Raw genomic sequence first — 10,691 nt, 5'->3', positions numbered from 1 at the left:
TACAGTCAAGAACATCCTTTTATTCAATCAAGTAAAGGTGTTGCTCTTTTCAAACTGCTTTTTCTTATTATGGAAAAGAAACTGTAATTAACACATGCATTTCACCATGGGCTCTGGGTGGTGTGACTCTGAGGGAGGGATGCTATTCTGAGGAGCAAGAGGGGGCGCTCTTAGGTTTGCTCTGGGGGGGGCAGGCTGGAGGGGAGGGGTGTGGAAAGCCAGGGACGCAGTCTACACGTCACTAAATACGGCCCAGCGCCCTACAAACGTGTTAAAAACAAACAAACCCGAAGGAAAATAAAAACACGGATGGCCAGGCACGGGATCAGACTGTGCTCTGCTCTCTCTCTCTCTGTGGTGCAGGGACACGCAGGGAGGTTTGTGGTATTCCCTCCCTAAATGCAGCACACACTTCATGCTCTGTGCAACCTGTTTGTCTCTGTTATGGCTTCTCGACTGTGGTGCTTTCACTTGTCAAGGCTAAAATTGATAATACTGCTGCTGGCTTCACTCACTTGATAAAGAAAAAAATAAAAGTTGCATATTATCATTCTTTTTTTGTTTGTTTTTTGTGTTTTTTTGCAGGATATAAGGAATAGGCTCTGTAATCAAGTCTGCTCTTGATTCTCTGCTGGTGGAAATACCAAGGTGCTCATATAATGTTCAGTCACCCATATTGTGGACAGTGTGCTAGACAGCTTTTGGAACCATATCACTTTGGTCAATGTATCTTTCATTCTTTGTGAATTCAATATGATGGTAAGACGGTACAATATTGTGAAGCTATGTGTATGTATGGGTTCTTTATGATTGTACTAAATAAGAGCCTTTCAGTCTCCCTGCTCTGGAACCAATCCGTTTATAAGGTGCTTAGAGTCATTTCAGGTACATTTTCCCCATTCAAAAAAAATACCTGGTCTCATTCAACCACTAGAAAGGTGCATAATTGAAGGTATCGATGCAATAAAAAAGGAAAAAAGAAAAAAAAAGAGGCAAAAGCAAATCCAAATTCAATTATAAAAAAATAAATAGATAAAAACAAGAATTACAAACAAACTTGCCTATTCTAGCAGCCCTGCTGGCCATCTCCCCTCGCCCAGTCAAAGGGACGTCCGCGAGTGCTTCACCCCCACCTGATCCTACCCTACTAGATGATTGATTTGTCACTGACATTATGCTCCCGGGGACAACACTTCCTTTGCTCTCGGACAGCCCCTGTCCCTCAGTACAGAGCCCAGAGCCCAGCGGTGCAACTTGTTCACTTACATTAGCTGTTGAATGGAGAAGCTGAAGAGATGGGTAATGGTAATACAATGTGAAGCGTACAGACAAGGATAACATGTGAGCTAACTGCATTCTGCTCAGACAAAAAAAAAAGAAAAAAAAAAAAAGGTTTTTGCGTATTCTTTTTTTTTTTTTACCCCCTCCGTTCAGAAAAAGGGATAAAGGTGAAGGGGAGCATGGGGGTTTGGAGTCAAAGGGATAAAGGTGAAGGGGAGCATGGGGGTTTGGAGTCAAAGGGATAAAGGTGAAGGGGAGCATGGGGGTTTGGAGTCAAAGGGATAAAGGTGAAGGGGAGCATGGGGGTTTGGAGTCTTGGGGGGTTTGGGGCGTTACGCGGCTACAGACTACTCCAGTGTCCAAGAGACAGAAGACAAGGAGGTACAGAGGAAAGAGAAGCAAGACAGAAAATATTTTTTTCTTTTGTGTTTTTTTTGTGTTTTTTTTTCTCCGCTTTTCTTAATTATTCAACAATAAAAGGAGGAACTAAATCACACCAAATTCCTTTAGTACTATGTATACTTGCTTTGAAAAGCTCATAGAAGAAGAAGAGAAACGAAGGAGAGGATATAGAAGAAGTATGAAGGAGGGGACTCTTTTTGTCCTTTTTTTTTAGACGGGCACTCAGGATTACAAGATGGAATCAGTGAACAAAAGGCACTTTTTAGGGACAACCTTTAAGATGCTCTGAGTCTATAACACTACATCACCAAACAAATATTTAGAATCATATACAGTGGGGGAATTGGGAGCAAGGGGTGGAGGAAGGGGTTGGATGGGGGGAGGGAGGGGGGGAGGGTTCATTTATTTGTTATTGAATTGAACACAGCATCCTCTTTGTCACAGAGGTCACATATTCCCTCTCACAGTTTGGGTTCGAGACAGGAGTCTACTATAGTCAACTACATCTACCATGACAAATCCGTCATTTCACAATACGCCTCCCATCTCACCAAACAAACACAAAGTTCTTGGTCGGGTCAACACTTGAAAAAGAAAAGAAAAGAAAAGAAAAAGGGGAATTCATGTGTGATTAATTGGGGTAGATTGTGTCCAGAAATATGATTACTACTGTTTGGATGTACCCAACAATGATTGGATGTGAGATAGTGTGGACAAATTGTACATTTGACTCTACAACAAGGGTTGGCCAGTGCCAATTCTAACACTATATTCTGCTGCTCTGGGAAATTGGCTTCATGTTTCTTAACTGAGTCTTCCTCTGCTAAGGGGTAAAGGTTGAAGAAAAATGCCTTTTGTCACAACAACATTTTCATACTATGAACCCCTCCCCCCTTGGTAAATACAAAAAGAGAAAATAGAATAATGCATGTTTTCCTAAAAATTTGCTTTATGATAACACTTAATTTTGTTTATTATTTATGTATAATAGAGTTTGAATGTACTTTATTTTTTGTAGAAAGCACCAGTTTTCATAGTGATATATATTTTACGTTTTGCTAAATTGTTCCTTCAGCCCTCCCACATTTTGAAAACAAATCATTACAAATTAATATTCTTTCTTTAAAAAAAAAGAAAAGAAAGAAAGCAATAAAGGAAAAAACAAAAACAAACAAACAGGAAATTAAAAACAATTTCCCCAAACTTACAAAGACTGGGATTTTTTTTACTCTCCGCCCTTGTATTTAGAGTCCCAGAGCACGAGGACTTAAAACAAAAAAAACAGAGGGTTTAAACCCTCTCTTTTCTCTCAACACCCTCAAACAATCTCTAACAGACAAACACAATTCCTCTACCCAAGGCATTGCACGTGGCTCAATCAACATACATCATTTAGTTTCAATAAACAATACTTCCCATCAAACACAAGAACAAAAAACCAAAAATCTAATGTTTTCTTCTGTTTTAAATCCTCAACTAACATTATCACGTACTGTTTTTATCTAAGTATCTATTGTTTGTATTTGCCGTGGACTTTTATTTTTGTATTTATTTTTGCTAGTTGATGCAAGTGAGGGTTTTTTGGGGGACTGGTACTTAAGCTCAAAATATGCAGGGTATTTTTGTTTGTTTGTTTAGATGCATCCTACGTACGCCAATGCTTCAGAAAATAACTAGACTGCCACAGAGCTTATCTTGCAAAAAAAAAAAAAAGTATGTATCTATAAATATATATGTGTATCATATAAAGATGCTTGCAGTTATCTAGTGAGCTGTCATGGTTTTTTCCTCTCCCGACATAAGATTTCACCATTAACTATAGCTTATTATGTGAGAAAAAAAGAACCTGAATTCATGTTTGACAAATTGCATAATGGGAATACAGAGGCACTTCCATAGATTAGAAACAAAATCACCGTAAGCCATCGTAAATCTCACGCAGCATTGCTAGTTCTCTATATATGAAGCTGATGAGATGGTTTGCCGACGACAAGTCACTCGGCCGCTCATTTCCCTGCAGTGAAGAACGTGGCCAAGGCAGTCCAGTTATTTTGTGAGGTTGGGGTTTGGGGGTGATCTGAATTGAATTGCATTGAATCTGACTGTTCCTTTTTTAAATCAAACTGTTGGGATAGAAATGGGATAATGCTGTGGGGTTTTAATTACATGACGATTTAAAAAGCATAAAGGCCTCCTCAGATTGTCTATATTTAAGACTTCCCTTTAAAATAAATTCAATCTTGCCCGGGGCTGTGTATATATTTGCATGCTGGACACATGAGTGCTGCTATAACAATGTCTGATGATTGCTTTGTGTGTCTCAGAAGTTGTTTTCCACTATAAACGTGTGTCCATCCCAGTGATTCATCTGTAGATGGTGAAAAGGCGGTGAACTGATAACTAACAAAGTGGTGGTTACTCTATAAAAACAATAAGCTTGGCGGGCATGACCTCTCAAGTGCAGTTTTGATCAATAAGGGCAAATTCTAAAGGAATTATTACACACATTTTACTCACGATAGCTAGTGGCCGGTGAGGAGCAAGAGGGGAGGGAGAGCGGAGTTAGCGGTTACCACAGCAACCGTCAACCTCATTCTGATCCTGTCCAGTCCAACACCAAAAATGGCCACCATGGGTTCTGACCCTCCTATCGCTGGCCTAAGGGTCCTCCTACCCTTGGACTGACCGTTGGACAGACAGATATGTCACATATTCATTTTGCTCCGCAGCATGACTCGCTCTGCTCTGAGCAGGGGCCGTCTGGGAGTGTAAACAACAGGGTAAACTTTCAACGAGATCGAAAAGAAGAGCATCTCTTTCTGCGGTCTCGTCTACAGCAACCTTACCTCAAAGGGCAGTCACTTTCTTTGTCACAAACATTCCCCCACCGGATCCGCCACCAGCCGACACCACCCTCGCCCACCACCCACCCACCCACCAAACCTCAAGTCAAATGGTAGCTACGAATGATTCTCCTGCCTTTGTTTTGACCTGCTTGGAGTAATAGATGGATGTGCTTCACTGCATCATTCAGGACTATAATGACATAAGGTTAAAACAAAGCATAAAAACTATTTGCAAATACGATTTGACACACCCTGTCTGCACCGCTTTAACAATCCCACTTCTGACTGCTTGTGTTTCTCCATAAGGTGCTGTCATTCAAATACAAAACAATTATAAAATAGTACAAATTCAAAGGAACAAATTCAAGACACAAGAGTAAATAAAATCATTAATCTACATTATAAAAGGGGGCATTGGAGGAATTGCTGGATGCTGTCTATTGTTGTAATGGTTGTCAATCAGAATGAGAATGAATGTATGTAGTTTGCTGCACTTTGTGTGTGTGCGTGCGTGTGTGTGCGCGTGTGTGCGTATGCGTGTGTGTATGCGTGTGTGTGTGTGTGTGTGTGTGTGTGTGTGTGTGTGTGTGTGTGTGTGTGTGTGTGTGTGCAGGCATGCGTCCATTTGAGCGTTAACCATAATGGACTGAAATAGGATATGCTTGCTGTGGTCATGGCACCGATAGACGTTATTTTTTGGATTTCCTGCATTTGAGTGCTTGTTGTGTGGGCAAATGGAACAGCGAGTGGAGGCCTACTGTACGAGTCGTTAAACTGAACTGAAATGTGGGGCTGAGGACATGTAAAGGCTTCTCATATACCATATGATTTTTCCTCTTTAAAACTAATAATAGGCAAGCCTGTTCTTTTTTTTTTGTTTACCTCCCATGCCTTGTAGGTAAATAGTGCACATCGTAAGATTAGTGTTAATTGATTCAGCTTGTAGTGCAACCTTTTTATCAAGATATGTTTTGGCATGGTCTCTGTGTGGTTAGTAGTAAAGGGGGGAGGGGGCTTTATAGAGTCATTCAGAAGGAGAGGAACATTGGTCAAAATGACAGTGTGTCTGCATCTGTTTTGGGTAATGATGACAGACATCACCAGTAGCATGGACTGCAGCTTCCATTGGAGACCAAATGGGCGTCCGTTTTCATTTGATTGGACTGCGGTTTGATTGTTGGTCAGGCTTTGCTGTGGCTTTAACACAGTATCCCTTCGAATTCCTAAAAAATTGCGCCTGCCGTGTTGAGCAGTTTGACCATGTGTGCGGGGTGAGTGCATAATGCAGGAGACCTGACTGTCGCCGCCGGGAAGCTGGGTTGTTTGCTTTGCCGTTCGTTGGCGAAACGCAACAGAAGGGAGTAGAAGGAGATGACAATTTCCTTTTCTTCCCTCTCAGGTTCCTCTGGGTTGTGTCGCTGCTGTGTCGCTGCCGGTTCCGGTTGGTTTCTGGAGAGATGCCTGCTGCTCGTCCTCCGACCCTTTTTCTATTTCTAGCCATCCTACCGTCCATCCGTCCATCTATCCTTAACATGGGGGTTTTTCCCTCTGATGGGGCAAATGGGTCCAGAGTTCCTCTAAAAAAAGCGTCATGCTGCTGTGATTTCCTGGTTCCGTCGCTCTGCTATTTGTTTTTCCTAGGAGAGACATGTTGTGAAGGGGCCAGTCGGTGGGTCGTTTGGAGGGCAATTATCCTGCGGGGTGGTTCTTGTTTTTTTTTACCATGTTTCTATTCCCGATTGTAAAGAAAGAATTCTAGTTGCTGGTTCGCACACAGGTCTTGTCAGAGGAACCAAGACTGGAAGAGAAGAAATGGAAAGGGGGGAAGGCACAAGGTTAGTATTTTCAAATTAGATGTAAGACATTTGAATACCACAATGAGACCAATTTCACGTGTAAAATAAACATGAATGGAAAATGGTAGAGGACACGGTACAAGACTAGGTCTCAAGACCTCTGAGACGGAACTTAAGACGTTAAATGTAGCTGTAATTAAGACTTTTTTAGGAGGAGAATTTAGAACACGGATGTTTTCAGGAAGACAATAAGGAGCATCGGGGCATTCACTGGTGTTCTATATTTGACCACTAGAGGTCGGGTACAAACAGTCCCCCAGCTGCAGTACAGAAATAAGACAGTCTGCATGTGGGCTACTGTCCACAGCCATTACAATTCGTTCTGTCAGTATTTGTGGTTGTGTGTACAGTACGTCTTTAATTTGGCCAAGGCAGCTAATGCCTACTCATGGCCAGGCATCAGCGGGGGGATGGCAGACTGTCTTCAGACTGGGCTTCTCCAGCCCAGCGTGAGCAGACAACAGAAGTGGGTCGATGTCGTTTGCTGTTGGCCGCCTCGCCTCGCCTCGCCGGCAGGATTTGGCACCGTCGGCTAATGGGCCAACATTCTGGAAGTCAAGCCTTGGAAACTACCCCGGGCCTCCAGGGAGGCAGGCTTTTGTTGTGTTTGACTCTAACAGGTCGCACCAATACCCTCCTCCCCTTTTGCCTCCTGCCCTCCTCAGCCAACCCGCTCTCCCCATAGCTCTCCTGGGCACTGTCCCAGCAGCCCCTGGGCTTAGTAACTTTTGCCTTCTCAGTTACCCCCCCCCCCCACCCCCTCCACCCTTTCTCTTTCTGTCTCTATCCCCCTCGCTCATTCTGTCTCTCTCTCTCTCTGTAGGCTCTTGCAGACACACATACGATCCATCTATCTCCCACTAACACTCCCACTAAATCCTTGGCAGTAGAGAGTGACCACCCTCTTTTCTTTCCTGCCCCCCCACGCCGCGTCCCCGCCCCCCTCCCCCCCCTCCGAGCAGCCCCCTTCTCCAATTCGAGATCAACTGGCTATGACATCATGTCTGGTTGCCGGGGGTAACGAGACAGCCAGGACGTGACTTCTCCAGGGGCCGAAACCCTGTCGCTCTCCTTCCTTCTGGTTCTCTCCTTCCCTCTCTGCTCTGTTGTTCCGTTATAGCCCCCACCCCCCTTCCTCCACCTGGCTGCAGAGTGTACCCTCTGCCACTAGAGGGCACATGAAGCCCACTGTTGAAGGCTGAGCTCGAGGAGAAGTCGTTCAACCCACCATGCCCCTCTGCAGTCACAACACACAGACCGAGGACGACGACGAAGGGCTTAATCAATTATTAATGTTTTGGTGGAGGCATTTTTTTCGGAGAGACACATGCAACCAATTGATGCGACGTCCTCTATACGTGTGTGTTTGTTATTTCTTTCTTCGTGTCCTGTAAAGTGAAACCATGCCGCAGCAGACATCACCACCCTCTGAAGTAGAGCATTGAGTATTAGGGAGCTTTATTACCAACACAAACAGGGGAAGGGGGGGGGGGGTGTTGAATTAAGGAACTGACTGAAACTTAATCCAAAATGTTCTCCTACTACAGTACTGTGTGTTGAAAAAGATATGGGAGGGAGCTGGGTTCAAACTAGAGTGAGCGTTGCGTACGACAAACTGTAGTGAACCTAAGAGAGAAGAGAAAGGAGCAGTGACTCTGCGCGTCCGAGGAGGAGAAGGTTTAGTTCCAAAGTGAAAGCTGAAAACGTATCGGTGGAAACAACAAGAAGTCGAGAAGTCTGGGTGAAAAAAGAGGGAGGGGAGAGGAGAGGTGCAGGAGAGTGGAGAGGAAGCAAAGAGAGGGAACGAGGAGAGGGAAAGGGAGAACAGGCACAGTCAAGAGCAGAGGGCAGAGAAATTCAGGAGGGAGGGAGGGAGGGAGCGAGCAAGGGAGGGAGGGAGGGAGGGAACAGTTTCAGATGATTTCCATGTGTTGAGGACCATAGTGGAGCAGAGCGGAGCTGAGCTGGTTCCAGCCGGGTGTGGTTGGACACTAATGAGAAAAGTGCAGTGGGTAATGGAGGAGGCATATGAACGAGACGCAGTGTGGTGAGGAGAAGGAAGAGGAGCGAGTGAAAGTGAGAGAGAGAGAGAGAGAGAGAGAGAGGGAGAGAGAGAGAGAGAAAAGCAAGTGAGAGCGAGCAGAGTTCAAGGGAGGGAAAGACAAAATAAAGCAACTAGTGCAGCAGAGCTGGCAAGAGCGAGGGAAAGAGTGAGAGTCTAAACGAGAGGGATTTCGGAGGAATGGAAGAGATCGGTAGCAAGGGAGAGAGAGAGAGAGAGAACGAGAGAGAGAGAGGCAGAGACAGAGGGAGAGGCAGCAAGGCCTGCTGCCTGAGGGGGGGGGGGGAAAGGGGGGGGGGGGCTCCATATGTGCCAAATAAACAGGGAGAGGGCAGTTGAGCACATATGGTAAACCACACGTACACACGCTAGAATATACACGCATATACAAATGCACACATTCATGGTGCACCGCGGGACGGAGTGAGTGTGTGGAGGTAGAGAAACAGCAGCAGGTTTCAGGGAGCGGGGGAATAGGAAATATGTTGGCACTCGTCCATCCACCTAAGTAAGTTTCCTGAGTTTGGCCGATAATCACAATGAAAACAGACAAGTTTCCTCTGCACACATACACTCTTGCTCTCACGTTCACACGCACGCACGCACACACAACAATGCAGTATACCGTCGTGAGCACGGTTTATTATACCCCTACAGTACAGTATACCTGTGTCTGCTGCGGGATGCTCAGAAAGTTGTTGTCCCGTGATCCGATGCCGACAAACCTGTTGGCAGCTGTGGCGCCTGGCGTGGAGTATGCTACAGAGACACAGAGAGAGAGAGAGACAGTTAGTATGCTACAGAGACACAGAGAGAGAGAGAGACAGTTAGTATGCTACAGAGACACAGAGAGAGAGAGACAGTTAGTATGCTACAGAGACACAGAGAGAGAGAGAGACAGTTAGTATGCTACAGAGACACAGAGAGAGAGAGAGACAGTTAGTTAGTATTCTACAGAGACACAGAGAGAGAGAGAGACACAGTTAGTATGCTACAGAGACACAGAGAGAGAGAGAGAGACAGTTAGTATGCTACAGAGACACAGAGAGAGAGAGAGAGACAGTTAGTATGCTACAGAGACACAGACAGAGAGAGAGACAGTTAGTATGCTACAGAGACACAGAGAGAGAGAGAGAGACAGTTAGTATGCTACAGAGACACAGAGAGAGAGAGAGAGAGAGAGAGACAGTTAGTATGCTACAGAGACACAGAGAGAGAGAGAGACACAGTTAGTATGCTACAGAGACACAGAGAGAGAGAGAGAGAGAGACAGTTAGTATGCTACAGAGACACAGAGAGAGAGAGAGACACAGTTAGTATGCTACAGAGACACAGACAGAGAGAGAGACAGTTAGTATGCTACAGAGACACAGAGAGAGAGAGAGACAGTTAGTATGCTACAGAGACACAGAGAGAGAGAGAGAGACAGTTAGTATGCTACAGAGACACAGACAGAGAGAGAGACAGTTAGTATGCTACAGAGACACAGAGAGAGAGAGAGAGAGACAGTTAGTATGCTACAGAGACACAGAGAGAGAGAGAGACACAGTTAGTATGCTACAGAGACACAGAGAGAGAGAGAGAGAGTTAGTATGCTACAGAGACACAGAGAGAGGGACAGTTAGTATGCTACAGAGACACAGAGAGAGAGAGACACACAGTTAGTATGCTACAGAGACACAGAGAGAGAGACACAGTTAGTATGCTACAGAGACACAGAGAGAGAGAGAGACAGTTAGTATGCTACAGAGACACAGAGAGAGAGAGAGACAGTTAGTATGCTACAGAGACACAGAGAGAGAGAGAGACAGTTAGTATGCTACAGAGACACAGAGAGAGAGAGAGAGACACAGTTAGTATGCTACAGAGACACAGAGAGAGAGAGAGAGAGACAGTTAGTATGCTACAGAGACACAGAGAGAGAGAGAGACACAGTTAGTATGCTACAGAGACACAGACAGAGAGAGAGACAGTTAGTATGCTACAGAGACACAGAGAGAGAGAGAGACAGTTAGTATGCTACAGAGACACAGAGAGAGAGAGAGAGACAGTTAGTATGCTACAGAGACACAGACAGAGAGAGAGACAGTTAGTATGCTACAGAGACACAGAGAGAGAGAGAGACAGTTAGTATGCTAAAGAGACACAGAGAGAGAGAGAGAGACAGTTAGTATGCTACAGAGACACAGAGAGAGAGAGAGAGACACAGTTAGTATGCTACAGAGACACAGAGAGAGAGAGAGA

At 44.8% G+C, this 10,691-nt stretch overlaps 1 protein-coding gene across 1 annotated transcript in view; it reads right to left on the bottom strand.

Annotated features, from left to right (window-relative positions):
- LOC310868548 (nuclear factor 1 X-type-like) overlaps nucleotides 1-10,691 on the bottom strand; it is a gene marked incomplete at its 5' end in the record, with an annotated part of 34,027 nt that continues 23,336 nt past the window's right edge. Inside the window, 2 exons of the mRNA XM_083779008.1 lie at nucleotides 1-6,327; nucleotides 9,115-9,206. Coding sequence (XP_083635134.1) covers nucleotides 9,135-9,206 — 72 coding nt within the window. The 3' untranslated portion in view covers nucleotides 1-6,327; nucleotides 9,115-9,134. The remainder of the gene's footprint in view (nucleotides 6,328-9,114; nucleotides 9,207-10,691) is intronic.

The sequence above is a fragment of the Protomyctophum parallelum genome, assembly GCF_964188405.1.
Source record: "Protomyctophum parallelum genome assembly, chromosome: 13".
NCBI classification, from domain to species: Eukaryota; Metazoa; Chordata; class Actinopteri; order Myctophiformes; family Myctophidae; genus Protomyctophum; species Protomyctophum parallelum.
This window is presented reverse-complemented; position numbering and strand designations above follow the sequence as displayed.